At 56.6% G+C, this 22,282-nt stretch overlaps 1 protein-coding gene across 1 annotated transcript in view; it reads left to right on the forward strand.

Moving 5' to 3' along the window:
- Positions 1–22,282, forward strand: part of LOC138853994 (lachesin-like) — a 384,143-nt gene that overhangs the window by 270,816 nt on the left and 91,045 nt on the right. The window contains exon 7 of the mRNA XM_070094252.1: positions 14,761–15,079. Within this exon, the coding sequence (XP_069950353.1) occupies positions 14,761–15,079 (319 nt within the window). The remainder of the gene's footprint in view (positions 1–14,760; positions 15,080–22,282) is intronic.

Genomic DNA, 22,282 nt, shown 5'->3' on the forward strand with positions numbered 1-22,282 from the left:
GAGGTTAGTTTGCAGGGTGTTACGGTAGGGTGGGGAGGTGTGGCAGGGGTAGGGGGAGGTTAGTTTGCAGGGTGTTACGGTAGGGTGGGGAGGTGTGGCAGGGGTAGGGGGAGGTTAGTTTGCAGGGTGTTACGGTAGGGTGGGGAGGTGTGGCAGGGGTTGGGGGAGGGTAGTTTGCAGGGTGTTACGGTTGGGTGGGGAGGTGTGGCTGGGGTAGGGGGAGGTTAGTTTGCAGGGTGTTACTTTAGGGTGGGGAGGTGTGGCACGCGTGAGATTGGTTACGCAAATTCACAGCCAAGTGAGCAGTGATGTTACTGTGTAGTAGCAGTTGGGTTATAAGAGTTGGGTGATGTGTGGAGTCAGGGAAGGATTGTTTACAGGAGTGTACAGTAGGTAAGTGTGGCAGGGGTAAAGGGGTTAATTTGCAGGGAGTGTTACAGAGGTAGAGGAGGTGCTTGGGGCCAGGGAGAGCTGGTTGCAGGAGTATTGCAGTAGGGTAGGAGAGTGGCTGGGGTAAGGCCAGATTGGTTGCAGGTGTTACATTAGGAGTAGGAAAGGTGTGGCTGGGTAGATGGAGTTAGTTTTGCGGTGTTGGTGAGTGTGGGGAGAGTGTGGCTGGGGTGGGGTTTAGTTTGCAGGGTGTTACGGTTGGTTGGGGTGGTGTGGGTGGGGAGGGGGTGGTTAGTTTGCTGGGTGTTACGGTTGGTTTGGGAGGTGTGGCTGGGGTAGGGGGAGGTTAGTTTGCAGGGTTTTACGGTAGGATGGGGAGGTGTGGCTGGGGAAGGGGGAGGTTAGTTTGCAGGGCGTTACGGTAGGGTGGGGAGGTGTGGCTGGGGTAGGGGAGGTTAGTTTGCAGGGTGTTACGGTAGGGTAAGAAGGTGTAGCTTGGGTAGCGGGAGGTTAGTTTGCAGGGTGGTACGGTAGAGTGGGGAGGTGTTGGTGGGGTAGGGGGAGGTTAGTTTGCAGGGTGTTACGGTAGGGTGGAAAGGTGTGGCTGGGGTAGGGGGAGGTTAGTTTGCAGGGTGTTACGGTAGGGTGGGGAGGTGTGGCTGTGGTAGGGGGAGGTTAGTTTGCATTGTGTTACGGTAGGGTGGGGAGGTGTGGCAGGGGTAGGGGGAGGTTAGTTTGCAGGGTTTTACGGTAGGGTGGGGAGGTGTGGCTGGGGTAGTGGGAGGTTAGTTTGCAGGGTGTTACGGTAGGGTGGGGAGGTGTGGCTGGGGTAGGGGGAGGTTAGTTTGCAGGGTGTTACGGTAGCGTGGGGAGGTGTAGATGGGGTAGGGGGAGGTTAGTTTGCAGGGTGTTACGGTAGGGTGGGGAGGTGTGGCTGGGGTAGGGGGAGGTTAGTTTGCAGGGTGTTACGGTAGGGTGGGGAGGTGTGGCAGGGGTAGGGGGAGGTTAGTTTGCAGGGTGTTACGGAAGGGTGGGGAGGTGTGGCTGGGGTAGGAGGAGGTTAGTTTGCAGGAAGTTACGGTAGGGTGGGGAGGTGTGGCTGGGGTAGGGGGAGGTTAGTTTGCAGGGTGTTACGGTAGGGTGGGGAGGTGTGGCTTGGATACGGGGAGGTTAGTTTGCAGGGTGTTACGGTAGGGTGGGGAGGTGTTGCTGGGGTAGGGGGAGGTTAATTTGCAGGGTGTTACGGTAGGGTGGGGAGGTGTGGCTGGGGTAGGGGGAGGTTAGTTTGCAGGGTGTTACGGTAGGGTGGGGAGGTGTGGCTGGGGTAGGGGGAGGTTAGTTAGCAGGGTGTTACGGTAGGGTAGGGAGGTGTGGCTTGGGCAGGGGGAGGTTAGTTTGCAGGGTGTTACGGTAGGGTGGGGAGGTGTGGCTGGGGTAGGGGGAGGTTAGTTTGCAGGGTTTTACGGTAGGGTGGGGAGGTGTGGCTGGGGTAGGGGGTGGTTAATTTGCAGGGTGTTACGGTAGGGTGGGGAGGTGTGGCTGGGGTAGGGGGAGGTTAGTTTGCAGGGTGTTACGGTAGGGTGGGGAGGTGTGGCTGGGGTAGGGGAGGTTAGTTTGCAGGGTGTTACGGTAGGGTGAGGAGGTGTGGCAGGGGTAGGGGGAGGTAAGTTTGCAGGGTGTTACGGTAGGGTGGGGAGGTGTGGCTGGGGAAGGGGGAGGTTAGTTTGCAGGGTGTTACGGTAGGTTGGGGAGGTGTGGCTGGGGTAGGGGGAGGTTAGTTTGCAGGGTGTTACGGTAGGTTTGGGAGGTGTGGCTAGGGTAGTGGGAGGTTAGTTTGCAGGGTTTTACGGTAGGATGGGGAGGTGTGGCTGGGGAAGGGGGAGGTTAATTTGCAGGGTGTTACGGTTGGATGGGGAGGTGTGGCTGGGGTAGGGGAGGTTAGTTTGCAGGGTGTTACGGTAGGGTGTGGGGGTGTGGCTGGGGTAGGGGGAGGTTAGTTTACAGGGTGTTACGGTAGGGTGGGGAGGTGTGGCTGGGGTAGGGGGAGGCTAGTTTGCAGGGTGCTACGGTAGGGTGGGTAGGTGTGGCAGGGGTACGGTGAGGTTAGTTTGCAGGGTGTGACGGTAGGGTGGGGAGGTGTGGCTGGGGTAGTGGGAGGTTAGTTTGCAGGGTGTTACGGTAGGGTGGGGAGGTGTGGCTGGGGTAGGGGGAGGTTAGTTTGCAGGGTGTTACGGTAGGGTGGGGAGGTGTGGCTGGGGTAGGGGGAGGTTAGTTTGCAGGGTGTTACGGTAGGGTGGGGAGGTGTGGCAGGGGTAGGGGGAGGTTAGTTTGCAGGGTGTTACGGTAGGGTGGGGAGGTGTGGCTGGGGTAGGGGGAGGTTAGTTTGAAGGGTGTTACGGTAGGGTGGGGAGGTGTGGCTGGGGTAGGGGGAGGTTAGTTTGCAGGGTGTTTCGGTAGGGTGGGGAGGTGTGGCTGGGGTAGGGGGAGGTTAGTTTTGCAGGGTGTTACGGTAGGGTGGGGAGGTGTGGCAGGGGTAGGGGGAGGTTAGTTTGCAGGGTGTTACGGTAGGGTGGGGAGGTGTGGCAGGGGTAGGGGGAGGTTAGTTTGCAGGGTGTTACGGTAGGGTGGGGAGGTGTGGCAGGGGTAGGGGGAGGTTAGTTTGCAGGGTGTTACGGTAGGGTGGGGAGGTGTGGCTGGGGTAGGGGGAAGTTAGTTTGCAGGGTGTTACCTTAATGTGGGGAGGTGTGGCAGGGGTAGGGGGAGGTTAGTTTGCAGGGTGTTACGGTAGGGTGGGGAGGTGTGGCTGGGGTAGGGGGAGGTTAGTTTGCAGGGTGTTACGGTAGGGTGGGGAGGTGTGGCAGGGGTAGGGGGAGGTTAGTTTGCAGGGTGTTACGGTAGGGTGGGGAGGTGTGGCAGGGGTAGGCGGAGGTTAGTTTGCAGGGTGTTACGGTAGGGTGGGAAGGTGTATCAGGGGTAGGGGGAGGTTAGTTTGCAGGGTGTTACGGTAGGGTGGGGAGGTGTGGCTGGGGTAGTGGGAGGTTAGTTTGGAGGGTGTTACTTTAGGGTGGGGAGGTGTGGCAGGGGTAGGGGGAGGTTAGTTTGCAGGGTGTTACGGTAGGGTGGGGAGGTGTGGCTTGGGTAGGGGGAGGTTAGTTTTGCAGGGTGTTACGGTAGGTTGGGGAGGTGTGGCAGGGGTATGGGGAGGTTAGTTTGCAGGGTGTTACGGTAGGGTGGGGAGGTGTGGCAGGGGTAGGGGGAGGTTAGTTTGCAGGGTGTTAGGGTAGGGTGGGGAGGTGTGGCTGGGGTAGGGGGAGGTTAGTTTGCAGGGTGTTACGGTAGTTTGGTGAGGTGTATCAGGGGTAGGGGAGGTTAGTTTGCAGGGTGTTACTTTAGGGTGGGGAGGTGTGGCAGGGGTAGGGGGAGGTTAGTTTGCAGGGTGTTACGGTAGGGTGGGGAGGTGTGGCTGGGGAAGGGGGAGGTTAGTTTGCAGGGTGTTACAGTAGGGTGGGGAGGTGTGGCTGGGGTAGGGGGAGGTTAGTTTGCAGGGTGTTACGGTAGGGTGGGGAGGTGTTGCTGGGGTAGGGGGAGGTTAGTTTCCAGGGTGCTACGGTAGGGTGGGGAGGTGTGGCTGGGGTAGGGGGAGGTTAGTTTGCAGGGTGTTACGGTAGGGTGGGGAGGTGTGGCTTGGGTAGGGGGAGGTTAGTTTTGCAGGGTGTTACGGTAGGTTGGGGAGGTGTGGCAGGGGTATGGGGAGGTTAGTTTGCAGGGTGTTACGGTAGGGTGGGGAGGTGTGGCAGGGGTAGGGGGAGGTTAGTTTGCAGGGTGTTACGGTAGGGTGGGGAGGTGTGGCTTGGGTAGGGGGGGGTTAGTTTGCAGGGTGTTACGGTAGTTTGGGGAGGTGTATCAGGGGTAGGGGAGGTTAGTTTGCAGATTGTTACTTTAGGGTGGGGAGGTGTGGCAGGGGTAGGGGGAGGTTAGTTTGCAGGGTGTTACGGTAGGGTGGGGAGGTGTGGCTGGGGAAGGGGGAGGTTAGTTTGCAGGGTGTTACAGTAGGGTGGGGAGGTGTGGCTGGGGTAGGGGGAGGTTAGTTTGCAGGGTGTTACGGTAGGGTGGGGAGGTGTGGCTGGGGTAGGGGGAGGTTAGTTTGCAGGGTGTTACGGTAGGGTGGGGAGGTGTGGCAGGGGTAGGGGGAGGTTAGTTTGCAGAGTGTTACGGTAGGGTGGGGAGGTGTGGCAGGGGTAGGGGGAGGTTAGTTTGCAGAGTGTTACGGTAGGGTGGGGAGGTGTGTCTAGGGTAGGGGGAGGTTAGTTTGCAGGGTGTTACGGTAGGGTGGGGAGGTGTGGCAGGGGTAGGGGGAGGTTAGTTTGCAGGGTGTTACGGTAGGGTGGGGAGGTGTGGCTGGGGTAGGGGGAGGTTAGTTTGCAGGGTGTTACGGTAGGGTGGGGAGGTGTGGCTGGGGTAGGGAGGAGGTTAGTTTGCAGGGTGTTACGGTAGGGTTGGGAGGTGTGGCAGGGGTAGGGGAAGGTTAGTTTGCATGGTGTTACGGTAGGGTGGGGAGGGGTGGCTGGGGTAGGGGGAGGTTAGTTTGCAGGGTGTTACGGTAGGGTGGGGAGGTGTGGCTGGGGTAGGGGGAGGTTAGTTTGCAGGGTGTTACGGTAGGGTGGGGAGGTGTGGCAGGGGTAGGGGGAGGTTAGTTTGCAGGGTGTTACGGTAGGGTGGGGAGGTGTATCAGGGGTAGGGGGAGGTTAGTTTGCAGGGTGTTACGGTAGGGTGGGGAGGTGTGGCTGGGGTAGGTGGAGGTTAGTTTGCAGGGTGTTACTTTAGGGTGGGGAGGTGTGGCAGGGGTAGGGGGAGGTTAGTTTGCAGGGTGTTACGGTAGGGTGGGGAGGTGTGGCTGGGGTAGGGGGAGGTTAGTTTCCAGGGTGCTACGGTAGGGTGGGGAGGTGTGGCTGGGGTAGGGGGAGGTTAGTTTGCAGGGTGTTGCGGTAGGGTGGGGAGGTGTGGCTTGGGTAGGGGGAGGTTAGTTTTGCAGGGTGTTACGGTAGGTTGGGGAGGTGTGGCAGGGGTAGGGGGAGGTTAGTTTGCAGGGTGTTACGGTAGGGTGGGGAGGTGTGGCAGGGGTAGGGGGAGGTTAGTTTGCGGGGTGTTACGGTAGGGTGGGGAGGTGTGGCTGGGGTAGGGGGAGGTTAGTTTGCATGGTGCTACGGTAGGGTGGGAAGGTGTGGCTGGGGTAGGGGGAGGTTAGTTTGCTGGGTGTTACGGTAGGGTGGGGAGGTGTGGCTGGGGTAGGGGGGAGGTTAGTTTGCAGGGTGTTACGGTAGGGTTGGGAGGTGTGGCAGGGGTAGGGGGAGGTTAGTTTGCATGGTGTTACGGTAGGGTGGGGAGGTGTGGCTGGGTTAGGGGGTGGTTCGTTTGCTGAGTGTTACGGTCGGGTGGGGAGGTGTGGCTGGGGTTGGGGGAGGTTAGTTTGCAGGGTGTTACGATAGGGTGGGGAGGTGTGGCAGAGGTAGGGGGAGGTTAGTTTGCAGGGTGTTACGGTAGGGTGGGGAGGTGTGGCTTGGGTAGGGGGAGGTTAGTTTGCTGGGTGTTACGGTAGGGTGGGGAGGTGTGGCTGGGGTAGGGGGGAGGTTAGTTTGCAGGGTGTTACGGTAGGGTTGGGAGGTGTGGCAGGGGTAGGGGGAGGTTAGTTTGCATGGTGTTACGGTAGGGTGGGGAGGTGTGGCTGGGGTAGGGGGAGGTTAGTTTGCAGGGTGTTACGGTAGGGTGGGGAGGTGTGGCAGGGGTAGGGGGAGGTTAGTTTGCAGGGTGTTACGATAGGGTGGGGAGGTGTGGCAGAGGTAGGGGGAGGTTAGTTTGCAGGGTGTTACGGTAGGGTGGGGAGGTGTGGCTTGGGTAGGGGGAGGTTAGTTTGCAGGGTGTTACGGTAGGGAGGGGAGGTGTGGCTGGGGTAGGGATGGATGTTAGTTTACAGGGTGTTACAGTAGGGTGGGGAAGTGTGGCGTGGGTAGGGGGGATGTTAGTTTGCAGGGTGTTACGGTAGGGTGGGGAGGTGTGGCAGGGGTAGGGGGAGGTTAGTTTGCAGGGTGTTACGGTAGGGAGGGGAGGTGTGGCTGTGGTAAGGGGAGGGTAGTTTGCAGGGTGTTACAGTAGGGTGGGGAGGTGTGGCTGTGGTAGCGGGAGGTTAGTTTGCAGGGTGTTACGGTAGGGTGGGGAGGTGTGGCAGGGGTAGGAGGAGGTTTGTTTGCAGGGTGTTACGGTAGGGTGGGGAGGTATGGCAGGGGTAGGGGGAGGTTAGTTTGCAGGGTGTTACGGTAGGGTGGGGAGGTGTGGCAGGGGTAGGATGAGGTTAGTTTCCAGGGTGTTACGGTAGGGTGGGGAGGTGTGGCAGGGGTAGGGGGAGGTTAGTTTGCAAGGTGTTACGGTAGGGTGGGGAGGTGTGGCAGGGGTAGCTGGAGGTTCGTTTGCAGGGTGTTACGGTAGGGTGGGGATGTGTGGCTTGGGTAGGGGGAGGTTAGTTTGCAGGGAGTTACGGTAGGGTGGGAGGTGTGGCTGGGGTAGGGGGAGGTTAGTTTGCAGGGTGTTACGGTAGGGTGGGGAGATGTGGCTGGGGTAGGGGGAGGTTAGTTTGCAGGGTGTTACTTTAGGGTGGGGAGGTGTGGCAGGGGTAGGGGGAGGTTAGTTTGCAGGGTGTTACGGTAGGGTGGGGAGGTGTGGCTGGGGAAGGGGGAGGTTAGTTTGCAGGGTGTTACAGTAGGGTGGGGTGGTGTGGCTGGGGTAGGGGGAGGTTAGTTTGCAGGGTGTTACGGTAGGGTGGGGAGGTGTGGCTGGGGTAGGGGGAGGTTAGTTTGCAGGGTGTTACGGTAGGGTGGGGAGGTGTGGCAGGGGTAGGGGAGGTTAGTTTGCAGAGTGTTACGGTAGGGTGGGGAGGTGTGGCAGGGGTAGGGGGAGGTTAGTTTGCAGAGTGTTACGGTAGGGTGGGGAGGTGTGTCTAGGGTAGGGGGAGGTTAGTTTGCAGGGTGTTACGGTAGGGTGGGGAGGTGTGGCTGGGGTAGGGGGGAGGTTAGTTTGCAGGGTGTTACGGTAGGGTGGGGAGGTGTGGCTGGGGTAGGGGGAGGTTAGTTTGCAGGGTGTTACGGTTGGGTGGGGATGTGTGGCTGGGGGTTGGGGGAGGTTAGTTTGCAGGGTGTTACGGTAGGGTGGGGAGGTGTGGCAGGGGTAGGGGGAGGTTAGTTTGCAGGGTGTTACGGTAGGGTGGGGAGGTGTGGCTGGGGTAGGGGGAGGTTAGTTTGCAGGGTGTTACGGTAGGGTGGGGAGGTGTGGCTGGGGTAGGGAGCAGGTTAGTTTGCAGGGTGTTACGGTAGGGTGGGGAGGTGTGGCAGGGGTAGGGGAAGGTTAGTTTGCATGGTGTTACGGTAGGGTGGGGAGGGGTGGCTGGGGTAGGGGGAGGTTAGTTTGCAGGGTGTTACGGTAGGGTGGGGAGGTGTGGCTGGGGTAGGGGGAGGTTAGTTTCCAGGGTGCTACGGTAGGGTGGGGAGGTGTGGCTGGGGTAGGGGGAGGTTAGTTTGCAGGGTGTTGCGGTAGGGTGGGGAGGTGTGGCTGGGGTAGAGGGAGGTTAGTTTGCAGGGTGTTACGGTAGGGTGGGGAGGTGTATCAGGGGTAGGGGGAGGTTAGTTTGCAGGGTGTTACTTTAGGGTGGGGAGGTGTGGCAGGGGTAGGGGGAGGTTAGTTTGCAGGGTGTTCCGGTAGGGTGGGGAGGTGTGGCTGGGGTAGGGGGAGGTTAGTTTCCAGGGTGCTACGGTAGGGTGGGGAGGTGTGGCTGGGGTAGGGGGAGGTTAGTTTGCAGGGTGTTGCGGTAGGGTGGGGAGGTGTGGCTTGGGTAGGGGGAGGTTAGTTTTGCAGGGTGTTACGGTAGGTTGGGGAGGTGTGGCAGGGGTAGGGGGAGGTTAGTTTGCAGGGTGTTACGGTAGGGTGGGGAGGTGTGGCAGGGGTAGGGGGAGGTTAGTTTGCAGGGTGTTACGGTAGGGTGGGGAGGTGTGGCAGGGGTAGGGGGAGGTTAGTTTGCAGGGTGTTATGGTAGGGTGGGGATGTGTGGCTGGGGTAGGGGGGATGTTAGTTTGCAGGGTGTTACGGTAGGGTGGGGAGGTGTGGCAGGGGTAGGGGGAGGTTAGTTTGCAGGGTGTTACGGTAGGGTGGGGAGGTGTGGCAGGGGTAGGGGGAGGTTAGTTTGCAGGGTGTTACGGTAGGGTGGGGAGGTGTGGCAGGGGTAGGGGGAGGTTAGTTTGCAGGGTGTTACGGTAGGGTGGGGAGTTGTGGCAGTGGTAGCTGGAGGTTCGTTTGCAGGGTGTTACGGTAGGGTGGGGATGTGTGGCTGGGGTAGGGTTAGGTTAGTTTGCAGGGAGTTACGGTAGGGTGGGGAGGTGTGGCTGGGGTAGGGGGAGGTTAGTTTGCAGGGTGTTACGGTAGGGTGGGGAGATGTGGCTGGGGTAGGGGGAGGTTAGTTTGCAGGGTGTTACGGTAGGGTGGGGAGGTGTGGCTGGGGTAGGGGGAGGTTAGTTTGCAGGGTGTTACGGTAGGGTGGGGAGTTGTGGCTGGGGTAGGGGGAGGTTAGTTTGCAGGGTGTTACGGTAGGGTGGGGAGGTGTAGCTGGGGTAGGGGGAGGTTAGTTTGCAGGGTGTTACGGTAGGGTGGGGAGGTGTGGCTGGGGTAGGGGGAGGTTAGTTTGCAGGGTGTTACGGTAGGGTGGGGAGGTGTGGCTGGGGTAGGGGGAGGTTCGTTTGCAGAGTGTTACGGTAGGGTGGGGAGGTGTGGCAGGGGTAGGTGGAGGTTAGTTTGCAGAGTGTTACGGTAGGGTGGGGAGGTGTGTCTAGGGTAGGGGGAGGTTAGTTTGCAGGGTGTTACGGTAGGGTGGGGAGGTGTGGCTGGGGTAGGGGGGAGGTTAGTTTGCAGGGTGTTACGGTAGGGTGGGGAGGTGTGGCAGGGGTAGGGGGAGGTTAGTTTGCAGGGTGTTACGGTAGGGTGGGGAGGTGTGGCTGGGGGTAGGGGGAGGTTAGTTTGCAGGGTGTTACGGTAGGGTGGGGAGATGTGGCAGGGGTAGGGGGAGGTTAGTTTGCAGGGTGTTACGGTAGGGTGGGGAGGTGTGGCTGGGGTAGGGGGAGGTTAGTTTGCAGGGTGTTACGGTAGGGTGGGGAGGTGTGGCTGGGGTAGGGAGGAGGTTAGTTTGCAGGGTGTTACGGTAGGGTTGGGAGGTGTGGCAGGGGTAGGGGGAGGTTAGTTTGCATGGTGTTACGGTAGGGTGGGGAGGTGTGGCTGGGGTAGGGGGAGGTTAGTTTGCAGGGTGTTACGGTAGGGTGGGGAGGTGTGGCTGGGGAAGGGGGAGGTTAGTTTGCAGGGTGTTACGGTAGGGTGGGGAGGTGTATCAGGGGTAGGGGGAGGTTAGTTTGCAGGGTGTTACGGTAGGGTGGGAAGGTGTGGCTGGGGTAGGGTTACCTGGAGGTTACCTGGAGGTTATTCCGGGGATCAACGCCCCCGCGGCCCGGTCCACGACCAGGCCTCCCGGTGGGGAGGTGTGGCTGGGGTAGGGGGAGGTTAGTTTGCAGGGTGTTACGGTAGGGTGGGGAGATGTGGCTGGGGAAGGGGGAGGTTAGTTTGCAGGGTGTTACGGTAGGGTGGGGAGGTGTGGCTGGGGTAGGGGGAGGTTAGTTTGCATGGTGTTACGGTAGGGTGGGGAGGTGTGTCTAGGGTAGGGGGAGGTTAGTTTGCAGGGTGTTACGGTAGGGTGGGGAGGTGTGGCTGGGGTAGGGGGGAGGTTAGTTTGCAGGGTGTTACGGTAGGGTGGAGAGGTGTGGCTGGGGTAGGGGGAGGTTAGGTTGCAGGGTGCTACGGTAGGGTGGGAAGGTGTGGCTGGGGTAGGGGGAGGTTAGTTTGCTGGGTGTTACGGTAGGGTGGGGAGGTGTGGCTGGGGTAGGGAGGAGGTTAGTTTGCAGGGTGTTACGGTAGTGTTGGGAGGTGTGGCAGGGGTTGGGGGAGGTTAGTTTGCATGGTTTTACGGTAGGGTGGGGAGGTGTGGCTGGGGTAGGGGGAGGTTAGTTTGCAGGGTGTTACGGTAGGGTGGGGAGGTGTGGCTGGGGTAGGGGGAGGTTAGTTTGCAGGGTGTTACGGTAGGGTGGGGAGGTGTGGCAGGGGTAGGGGGAGGTTAGTTTGCAGGGTGTTACGGTAGGGTGGGGAGGTGTGGCTGGGGTAGGGGGAGGTTAGTTTGCAGGGTGTTACGGTAGGGTGGGGAGGTGTGGCTGGGGTACGGGGAGGTTAGTTTCCAGGGTGCTACGGTAGGGTGGGGAGGTGTGGCTGGGGTAGGGGGAGGTTAGTTTGCAGGGTGTTGCGGTAGGGTGGGGAGGTGTGGCTGGGGTAGGGGGAGGTTAGTTTGCAGGGTGTTACGGTAGGGTGGGGAGGTGTATCAGGGGTAGGGGGAGGTTAGTTTGCAGGGTGTTACTTTAGGGTGGGGAGGTGTGGCAGGGGTAGGGGGAGGTTAGTTTGCAGGGTGTTACGGTCGGGTGGGGAGGTGTGGCTAGGGTAGGGGGAGGTTAGTTTCCAGGGTGCTACGGTAGGGTGGGGAGGTGTGGCTGGGGTAGGGGGAGGTTAGTTTGCAGGGTGTTGCGGTAGGGTGGGGAGGTGTGGCTTGGGTAGGGGGAGGTTAGTTTTGCAGGGTGTTACGGTAGGTTGGGGAGGTGTGGCAGGGGTAGGGGGAGGTTAGTTTGCAGGGTGTTACGGTAGGGTGGGGAGGTGTGGCAGGGGTAGGGGGAGGTTAGTTTGCAGGGTGTTACGGTAGGGTGGGGAGGTGTGGCAGGGGTAGGGGGAGGTTAGTTTGCAGGGTGTTATGGTAGGGTGGGGATGTGTGGCTGGGGTAGGGGGGATGTTAGTTTGCAGGGTGCGACGGTAGGGTGGGGAGGTGTGGCAGGGGTAGGGGGAGGTTAGTTTGCAGGGTGTTACGGTAGGGTGGGGAGGTGTGGCAGGGGTAGGGGGAGGTTAGTTTGCAGGGTGTTACGGTAGGGTGGGGAGGTGTGGCAGGGGTAGGGGGAGGTTAGTTTGCAGGGTGTTACGGTAGGGTGGGGAGTTGTGGCAGGGGTAGCTGGAGGTTCGTTTGCAGGGTGTTACGGTAGGGTGGGGATGTGTGGCTGGGGTAGGGTTAGGTTAGTTTGCAGGGAGTTACGGTAGGGTGGGGAGGTGTGGCTGGGGTAGGGGGAGGTTAGTTTGCAGGGTGTTACGGTAGGGTGGGGAGATGTGGCTGGGGTAGGGGGAGGTTAGTTTGCAGGGTGTTACGGTAGGGTGGGGAGGTGTGGCTGGGGTAGGGGGAGGTTAGTTTGCAGGGTGTTACGGTAGGGTGGGGAGTTGTGGCTGGGGTAGGGGGAGGTTAGTTTGCAGGGTGTTACGGTAGGGTGGGGAGGTGTAGCTGGGGTAGGGGGAGGTTAGTTTGCAGGGTGTTACGGTAGGGTGGGGAGGTGTGGCTGGGGTAGGGGGAGGTTAGTTTGCAGGGTGTTACGGTAGGGTGGGGAGGTGTGGCAGGGGTAGGGGGAGGTTCGTTTGCAGAGAGTTACGGTAGGGTGGGGAGGTGTGGCTGGGGTAGGGGGAGGTTAGTTTGCAGAGTGTTACGGTAGGGTGGGGAGGTGTGTCTAGGGTAGGGGGAGGTTAGTTTGCAGGGTGTTACGGTAGGGTGGGGAGGTGTGGCTGGGGTAGGGGGGAGGTTTGTTTGCAGGGTGTTACGTTAGGGTGGGGAGGTGTGGCAGGGGTAGGGGGAGGTTAGTTTGCAGGGTGTTACGGTAGGGTGGGGATGTGTGGCTGGGGGTAGGGGGAGGTTAGTTTGCAGGGTGTTACGGTAGGGTGGGGAGATGTGGCAGGGGTAGGGGGAGGTTAGTTTGCAGGGTGTTACGGTAGGGTGGGGAGGTGTGGCTGGGGTAGGGGGAGGTTAGTTTGCAGGGTGTTACGGTAGGGTGGGGAGGTCTGGCTGGGGTAGGGAGGAGGTTAGTTTGCAGGGTGTTACGGTAGGGTTGGGAGGTGTGGCAGGGGTAGGGGGAGGTTAGTTTGCATGGTGTTACGGTAGGGTGGAGAGGTGTGGCTGGGGTAGGGGGAGGTTAGTTTGCAGGGTGTTACGGTAGGGTGGGGAGGTGTGGCTGGGGAAGGGGGAGGTTAGTTTGCAGGGTGTTACGGTAGGGTGGGGAGGTGTATCAGGGGTAGGGGGAGGTTAGTTTGCAGGGTGTTACGGTAGGGTGGGAAGGTGTGGCTGGGGTAGGGTTACCTGGAGGTTACCTGGAGGTTATTCCGGGGATCAACGCCCCCGCGGCCCGGTCCACGACCAGGCCTCCCGGTGGGGAGGTGTGGCTGGGGTAGGGGGAGGTTAGTTTGCAGGGTGTTACGGTAGGGTGGGGAGATGTGGCTGGGGAAGGGGGAGGTTAGTTTGCAGGGTGTTACGGTAGGGTGGGGAGGTGTGGCTGGGGTAGGGGGAGGTTAGTTTGCATGGTGTTACGGTAGGGTGGGGAGGTGTGTCTAGGGTAGGGGGAGGTTAGTTTGCAGGGTGTTACGGTAGGGTGGGGAGGTGTGGCTGGGGTAGGGGGGAGGTTAGTTTGCAGGGTGTTACGGTAGGGTGGAGAGGTGTGGCTGGGGTAGGGGGAGGTTAGGTTGCAGGGTGCTCCGGTAGGGTGGGAAGGTGTGGCTGGGGTAGGGGGAGGTTAGTTTGCTGGGTGTTACGGTAGGGTGGGGAGGTGTGGCTGGGGTAGGGAGGAGGTTAGTTTGCAGGGTGTTACGGTAGGGTGGGGAGGTGTGGCAGGGGTTGGGGGAGGTTAGTTTGCATGGTTTTACGGTAGGGTGGGGAGGTGTGGCTGGGGTAGGGGGAGGTTAGTTTGCAGGGTGTTACGGTAGGGTGGGGAGGTGTGGCTGGGGTAGGGGGAGGTTAGTTTGCAGGGTGTTACTGTAGGGTGGGGAGGTGTGGCAGGGGTAGGGGGAGGTTAGTTTGCAGGGTGTTACGGTAGGGTGGGGAGGTGTGGCTGGGGTAGGGGGAGGTTAGTTTGCAGGGTGTTACGGTAGGGTGGGGAGGTGTGGCAGGGGTAGGGGGAGGTTAGTTTTCAGGGTGTTACGGTAGGGTGGGGAGGTGTGGCTGGTGTAGGGGGAGGTTAGTTTGCAGGGTGTTACGGTAGGGTGGGGAGGTGTGGCAGGGGTAGGGGGAGGTTAGTTTGCGGGGTGTTACGGTAGGGTGGGGAAGTGTGGCTGGGGTAGGGGGAGGTTAGTTTGCATGGTGTTACGGTAGGGTGGGGAGGTGTGGCTGGGGTAGGGGGAGGTTAGTTTGCATGGTGTTACGGTAGGGTGGGGAGGTGTGGCTGGGGTAGGGGGAGGTTAGTTTGCAGGGTGTTACGGTAGGGTGGGGAGGTGTGGCTGTTGTAGGGGGAGGTTAGTTTGCAGGGTGTTACGGTAGGGTGGGGAGGTGTGGCTGGGGTAGGGTTAGGTTAGTTTGCAGGGTGTTACGGTAGGGTGGGGAGGTGTGGCTGGGGTAGGGGGATGTTAGTTTGCAGGGTGTTACGGTAGGGTGGGGAGGTGTGGCTGGGGTAGGGGGAGGTTAGTTTGCAGGGTGTTACGGTAGGGTGGGGAGGTGTGGCTGGGGTAGGGGGAGGTTAGTTTGCAGGGTGTTACGGTAGGGTGGGGAGGTGTGGCTGGGGTAGGGGGAGGTTAGTTTGCAGGGTGTTACGGTAGGGTGGGGAGGTGTGGCTGGGGTAGGGGGAGGTTAGTTTGCAGGGTGTTACGGTAGGGTGGGGAGGTGTGGCTGGGGTAGGGGGAGGTTAGTTTGCAGGGTGTTACGGTAGGGTGGGGAGGTGTGGCTGAGGTAGGGGGAGGTTAGTTTGCAGGGTGTTACGGTAGGGTGGGGATGTGTGGCTGGGGTAGGGGGAGGTTAGTTTGCAGGGTGTTACGGTAGGGTGGGGAGGTGTGGCTGGGGTAGGGGGAGGTTAGTTTGCAGGGTGTTACGGTAGGGTGGGGAGGTGTGGCTGGGGTAGGGGGAGGTTAGTTTGCAGGGTGTTACGGTTGTAAACATACTATGTTCCTTCGGTACCTAATAATGTTTAAGTCGTGGTAATGAACATCAAGTTTTTCTTTTGTCAAGTTTCTTCCGTCTGTGTGTCAATACTCTCCTTAAGTTAGTTATTGTTTGTGTTTTCATTAGATACTTTTTGTTATATGATGATATATATATATTATAATTGTATGTGATTCTTATTATACTGTTCTTTTATTTTTTAAAAAATAAAAAAGTTATACATGTATACTGATTTTTAAATAAAATATACAAAAAAAGAATGAGCATTATAAATCTTTTGCTGTCCTCTTATTTCACAGAGTCGGAGTTTGTGGGCAGTTCACTACTGCTGCAGAAGGTGACCCAGCACACCGCCGGCAGTTACCTTTGCATTGCCAGTAACGGCTACCCACCATCTATTAGTAAAAGAATTGTGGTTAACGTGAACTACCTGCCTGAAGTGAAGGGGCCTAAATTAACTACATGGGCGTCCGTGGGCGCCACCGTCAGCCTCACCTGCCTCTTCACTGCACATCCCGCCCCTCAGGTAGTCTGGATGAGAGAAAACTTCATGGGATCACAGTTACTTAATGATGAATATTTCACCGTCACTCCACAGGAAGGATACCCACCTTACACGTGAGTAACTGACTCAGTCCTCATGAGTCTTGTGTATCGCTGTTAACTGTTACGTGTACACAGATGGATTATGTTTCACAGAACACATCAATGTCATTTTTTTTTAATTACTAGTTATAGTAGCGCTAAAAAACCTTGATTTCTTATGTGGTAAAACTTATGAAGATTATAATTTCAATCTCTTTTTCCTCCCGCTGTCATCCTTCATCGTGAGTTCTCCTTCAGCCTCCTGAAGCCCATGAATAATTATTGACCTCTCTTTCTCCTCTTCACACTTCTTTTTCCTCAGTATCTCTGGATCTGATTTAAGTATCTCAGTTATCTTCCCTGTCATTTCCTGAACCACCCGGTTACCACACCTTCATATGAACGACGTCTCCACTATTATATTGATCAACTCATTTAGTAATTTTCCCCACTCTTGTTCCATCATGCTCTTGATCCACGTTTCCCATGCTTTCTTGTTCGATCAGCCTCAATCTTGCCTTTGGGATCCCATTTATTTTTATCCTATGTAAGATACCCTAGTTGCGTCTAAGAGTGGCACATGTGTGTGTGTGTGTGTGTGTGTCTTTGTGAATGTGTGTGCATATTTATCTAACTGTACTCACCTAATTGTGGTTACAGAGGTCGAGTCATAGCTCCTGACCCGCCTCTTCACTGGTCGCTACTAGGTCACTCTCCCTGATCCTTGAGCTTTATCATACCTCTGCTTAAAGCTATGTATGGATCCTGACTCCACTACATCGCTTCCCAAACTATTCCACTTCCTGACTACTCTGTGACTGAAGAAATACTTCCTAACATCCCTGTGGTTCATCTGTGTCTTCAACTTCCAACTGAGTCCACTCGTTGCTGTGTTCCATCTCTGGAACATTCTGTCTCTGTCCACCTTTTCAATTCCTCTCAGTATTTTATATGTCGTTATCATGTCCCCCTTATCTCTCCTGTCCTCTAGTATCGTCAGGTCGATTTCCCTTAACCTCTCCTCATAGGACATACCCCTTAGCTCTGGGACTAGTCTTGTTGCAAACCTTTGCACTTTCTCTAGTGAGCGTGTCCCTTTCCTTCATCGGCTCATTTTCCTGTTGATCGTCTGTTATGTCATTGTGTAGATATCCACAGTCAATTATATATCATTTTGTTACCACGAATGTTAGCGTAGCAATACTTGAGAGTAGACCATCACAGCCAGCTTGTACAAGCCTAGGTGAGTGAAAATTTAGTAGTTTCTTTAACCCTTTCGCTAAATCTGCCGCAGTACTACTGCTTTCAGGTCAGTGTCAGTGCCGTAGTACTACTGCTTTCAGGTCAGTGTCAGTGCCGTAGTACTACTGCTTTCAGGTCAGTGTCAGTGCCGCAGTACTACTGCTTTCAGGTCAGTGTCAGTGCCGCAGTAATACTGCTTTCAGGTCAGTGTCAGTGCCGCAGTACTACTGCTTTCAGGTCAGTGTCAGTGCCGCAGTACTACTGCTTTCAGGTCAGTGTCAGTGCCGCAGTACTACTGCTTTCAGGTCAGTGTCAGTGCCGCAGTACTACTGCTTTCAGGTCAGTGTCAGTGCCGCAGTACTACTGCTTTCAGGTCAGTGTCAGTGCCGCAGTACTACTGCCTTCAAGCCAGTGTCAGTGCCGCAGTACTACTGCTTTCAGGCCAGTGTCAGTGCCGCAGTACTACTGCTTTCTGGTGAGTGTCAGTGCCGCAGTACTACTGCTTTCAGGTCATTGTCAGTGCCGCAGTACTACTGCTTTCAAGGCAGTGTCAGTGCCGCAGTACTACTGCTTTCAGGTCAGTGTCAGTGCCGCAGTACTACTGCTTTCAGGTCAGTGTCAGTGCCGCAGTACTACTGTTTTCAGGTCAGTGTCAGTGCCGCAGTACTACTGCTTTCAGGTCAGTGTCAGTGCCGCAGTACTACTGCTTTCAGGTCAGTGTCAGTGCCGCAGTACTACTGGTTTCAGGTCAGTATCAGTGCCGCAGTACTACTCCTTTCAGGTCAGTGTCAGTGCCGCAGTACTACTGCTTTCAGGTCAGTGTCACTGCCGCAGTACTACTGCTTTCAGGCCAGTGTCAGTGCCGCAGTACTACTGCTTTCAGGTCAGTGTCAGTGCCGCAGTACTACTGCTTTCAGGTCAGTGTCAGTGCCGTAGTACTACTGCTTTCAGGTCAGTGTCAGTGCCGCAGTACTACTGCTTTCAGGTCAGTGTCAGTGCCGCAGTACTACTGCTTTCAGGTCAGTGTCAGTGCCGTAGTACTACTGCTTTCAGGCCAGTGTCAGTGCCGCAGTACTACTGCTTTCAGGTCAGTGTCAGTGCCGCAGTACTACTGCTTTCAGGTCAGTGTCAGTGCCGCAGTACTACTGCTTTCAGGTCAGTGTCAGTGCCGTAGTACTACTGCTTTCAGGGCAGTGTCAGTGCCGCAGTACTACTGCTTTCAGGGCAGTGTCAGTGCCGTAGTACTACTGCTTTCAGGTCAGTGTCAGTGCCGCAGTACTACTGCTTTCAGGTCAGTGTCAGTGCCGCAGTACTACTGCTTTCAGGGCAGTGTCAGTGCCGCAGTACTACTGCTTTCAGGGCAGTGTCAGTGCCGCAGTACTACTGCTTTCAGGGCAGTGTCAGTGCCGCAGTACTACTGCTTTCAGGGCAGTGTCAGTGCCGCAGTACTACTGCTTTCAGGTCAGTGTCAGTGCCGTAGTACTACTGCTTTCAGGTCAGTGTCAGTGCCGTAGTACTACTGCTTTCAGGTCAGTGTCAGTGCCGTAGTACTACTGCTTTCAGGTCAGTGTCAGTGCCGTAGTACTACTGCTTTCAGGTCAGTGTCAGTGCCGCAGTACTACTGCTTTCAGGTCAGTGTCAGTGCCGCAGTACTACTGCTTTCAGGTCAGTGTCAGTGCCGCAGTACTACTGCTTTCAGGTCAGTGTCAGTGCCGCAGTACTACTGCTTTCAGGTCAGTGTCAGTGTCGCAGTACTACTGCTTTCAGGTCAGTGTCAGTGCCGCAGTACTACTGCTTTCAGGCCAGTGTCAGTGCCGCAGTACTACTGCTTTCCGGTGAGTGTCAGTGCCGCAGTACTACTGCTTTCAGGTCATTGTCAGTGCCGCAGTACTACTGCTTTCAGGCCAGTGTCAGTGCCGCAGTACTACTGCTTTCCGGTGAGTGTCAGTGCCGCAGTACTACTGCTTTCAGGTCATTGTCAGTGCCGCAGTACTACTGCTTTCAGGCCAGTGTCAGTGCCGCAGTACTACTGCTTTCCGGTGAGTGTCAGTGCCGCAGTACTACTGCTTTCAGGTCATTGTCAGTGCCGCAGTACTACTGCATTCAAGGCAGTGTCAGTGCCGCAGTACTACTGCTTTCAGGTCAGTGTCAGTGCCGCAGTACTACTGCTTTCAGGTCAGTGTCAGTGCCGCAGTACTACTGTTTTCAGGTCAGTGTCAGTGCCGCAGTACTACTGCTTTCAGGTCAGTGTCAGTGCCGCAGTACTACTGCTTTCAGGTCAGTGTCAGTGCCGCAGTACTACTGGTTTCAGGTCAGTGTCAGTGCCGCAGTACTACTGCTTTCAGGTCAGTGTCAGTGCCGCAGTACTACTGCTTTCAGGTCAGTGTCACTGCCGCAGAACTACTGCTTTCAGGCCAGTGTCAGTGCCACAGTACTACTGCTTTCAGGTCAGTGTCAGTGCCGCAGTACTACTGCTTTCAGGTCAGTGTCAGTGCCGTAGTACTACTGCTTTCAGGTCAGTGTCAGTGCCGCAGTACTACTGCTTTCAGGTCAGTGTCAGTGCCGCAGTACTACTGCTTTCAGGTCAGTGTCAGTGCCGTAGTACTACTGCTTTCAGGCCAGTGTCAGTGCCGCAGTACTACTGCTTTCAGGTCAGTGTCAGTGCCGCAGTACTACTGCTTTCAGGTCAGTGTCAGTGCCGCAGTACTACTGCTTTCAGGTCAGTGTCAGTGCCGTAGTACTACTGCTTTCAGGGCAGTGTCAGTGCCGCAGTACTACTGCTTTCAGGGCAGTGTCAGTGCCGCAGTACTACTGCTTTCAGGGCAGTGTCAGTGCCGCAGTACTACTGCTTTAAGGGCAGTGTCAGTGCCGCAGTACTACTGCTTTCAGGGCAGTGTCAGTGCCGCAGTACTACTGCTTTCAGGTCAGTGTCAGTGCCGTAGTACTACTGCTTTCAGGTCAGTGTCAGTGCCGTAGTACTACTGCTTTCAGGTCAGTGTCAGTGCCGTAGTACTACTGCTTTCAGGTCAGTGTCAGTGCCGTAGTACTACTGCTTTCAGGGCAGTGTCAGTGCCGTAGTACTACTGCTTTCAGGTCAGTGTCAGTGCCGTAGTACTACTGCTTTCAGGTCAGTGTCAGTGCCGTAGTACTACTGCTTTCAGGGCAGTGTCAGTGCCGTAGTACTACTGCTTTCAGGTCAGTGTCAGTGCCGTAGTACTACTGCTTTCAGGGCAGTGTCAGTGCCGTAGTACTACTGCTTTCAGGTCAGTGTCAGTGCCGCAGTACTACTGCTTTCAGGTCAGTGTCAGTGCCGCAGTACTACTGCTTTCAGGTCAGTGTCAGTGCCGCAGTACTACTGCTTTCAGGTCAGTGTCAGTGCCGTAGTACTACTGCTTTCAGGTCAGTGTCAGTGCCGCAGTACTACTGCTTTCAGGTCAGTGTCAGTGCCGCAGTACTACTGCTTTCAGGTCAGTGTCAGTGCCGCAGTACTACTGCTTTCAGGTCAGTGTCAGTGCCGCAGTACTACTGCTTTCAGGGCAGTGTCAGTGCCGCAGTACTACTGCTTTCAGGTCAGTGTCAGTGCCGCAGTACTACTGCTTTCAGGTCAGTGTCAGTGCCGCAGTACTACTGCTTTCAGGTCAGTGTCAGTGCCGCAGTACTACTGCTTTCAGGTCAGTGTCAGTGCCGCAGTACTACTGCTTTCAGGTCAGTGTCAGTGCCGCAGTACTACTGCTTTCAGGTCAGTGTCAGTGCCGCAGTACTACTGCTTTCAGGTCAGTGTCAGTGCCGCAGTACTACTGCTTTCAGGTCAGTGTCAGTGCCGCAGTACTACTGCTTTCAGGTCAGTGTCAGTGCCGCAGTACTACTGCTTTCAGGTCAGTGTCAGTGCCGCAGTACTACTGCTTTCAGGTCAGTGTCAGTGCCGCAGTACTACTGCTTTCAGGTCAGTGTCAGTGCCGCAGTACTACTGCTTTCAGGTCAGTGTCAGTGCCGCAGTACTACTGCTTTCAGGTCAGTGTCAGTGCCGCAGTACTACTGCTTTCAGGTCAGTGTCAGTGCCGCAGTACTACTGCTTTCAGGTCAGTGTCAGTGCCGCAGTACTACTGCTTTCAGGTCAGTGTCAGTGCCGCAGTACTACTGCTTTCAGGGCAGTGTCAGTGCCGCAGTACTACTGCTTTCAGGTCAGTGTCAGTGCCGCAGTACTACTGCTTTCAGGTCAGTGTCATTGCCGCAGTACTACTGCTTTCAGGTCAGTGTCAGTGCCGCAGTACTACTGCTTTCAGGTCAGTGTCAGTGCCGCAGTACTACTGCTTTCAGGTCAGTGTCAGTGCCGCAGTACTACTGCTTTCAGGTCAGTGTCAGTGCCGCAGTACTACTGCTTTCAGGTCAGTGTCAGTGCCGCAGTACTACTGCTTTCAGGGCAGTGTCAGTGCCGCAGTACTACTGCTTTCAGGTCAGTGTCAGTGCCGCAGTACTACTGCTTTCAGGTCAGTGTCAGTGCCGCAGTACTACTGGTTTCAGGGCAGTGTCAGTGCCGCAGTACTACTGCTTTCAGGTCAGTGTCAGTGCCGCAGTACTACTGCTTTCAGGTCAGTGTCAGTGCCGCAGTACTACTGCTTTCAGGTCAGTGTCAGTGCCGCAGTACTACTGCTTTCAGGTCAGTGTCAGTGCCGCAGTACTACTGCTTTCAGGTCAGTGTCAGTGCCGCAGTACTACTGCTTTCAGGTCAGTGTCAGTGCCGCAGTACTACTGCTTTCAGGTCAGTGTCAGTGCCGCAGTACTACTGCTTTCAGGTCAGTGTCAGTGCCGCAGTACTACTGCTTTCAGGTCAGTGTCAGTGCCGCAGTACTACTGCTTTCAGGTCAGTGTCAGTGCCGCAGTACTACTGCTTTCAGGTCAGTGTCAGTGCCGCAGTACTACTGCTTTCAGGTCAGTGTCAATGCCGCAGTACTACTGCTTTCAGGGCAGTGTCAGTGCCGCAGTACTACTGCTTTCAGGTCAGTGTCAGTGCCGCAGTACTACTGCTTTCAGGTCAGTGTCAGTGCCGCAGTACTACTGCTTTCAGGGCAGTGTCAGTGCCGCAGTACTACTGCTTTCAGGTCAGTGTCAGTGCCGCAGTACTACTGCTTTCAGGTCAGTGTCAGTGCCGCAGTACTACTGCTTTCAGGTCAGTGTCAGTGCCGCAGTACTACTGCTTTCAGGTCAGTGTCAGTGCCGCAGTACTACTGCTTTCAGGTCAGTGTCAGTGCCGCAGTACTACTGCTTTCAGGTCAGTGTCAGTGCCGCAGTACTACTGCTTTCAGGTCAGTGTCAGTGCAGCAGTACTACTGCTTTCAGGCAGTGTCAGTGCCGCAGTACTACTGCTTTCAGGTCAGTGTCAGCCGCAGTACTACTGCTTTCAGGTCAGTGTCAGTGCCGCAGTACTACTGCTTTCAGGTCAGTGTACTAGCTTTCAGGTCAGTGTCAGTGCAGTACTACTGCTTTCAGGTCAGTGTCAGTGCCGCAGTACTACTGCTTTCAGGTCAGTGTCAGTGCCGCAGTACTACTGCTTTCAGGTCAGTGTCAGTGCCGCAGTACTACTGCTTTCAGGTCAGTGTCAGTGCCGCAGTACTACTGCTTTCAGGTCAGTGTCAGTGCCGCAGTACTACTGCTTTCAGGTCAGTGTCAGTGCCGCAGTACTACTGCTTTCAGGTCAGTGTCAGTGCCGCAGTACTACTGGTTTCAGGTCAGGGTCAGGGCCGCGGTACTACTGTTTCAGGGCAGTGTCAGTGCCGCAGTACTACTGCTTTCAGGTCAGTGTCAGTGCCGCAGTACTACTGCTTTCAGGTCAGTGTCAGTGCCGCAGTACTACTGCTTTCAGGTCAGTGTCAGTGCCGCAGTACTACTGCTTTCAGGTCAGTGTCAGTGCCGCAGTACTACTGCTTTCAGGTCAGTGTCAGTGCCGCAGTACTACTGCTTTCAGGTCAGTGTCAGTGCCGCAGTACTACTGCTTTC

This window comes from Cherax quadricarinatus, chromosome 45 (assembly GCF_038502225.1).
Source record: "Cherax quadricarinatus isolate ZL_2023a chromosome 45, ASM3850222v1, whole genome shotgun sequence".
Lineage (NCBI taxonomy): Eukaryota > Metazoa > Arthropoda > Malacostraca > Decapoda > Parastacidae > Cherax > Cherax quadricarinatus.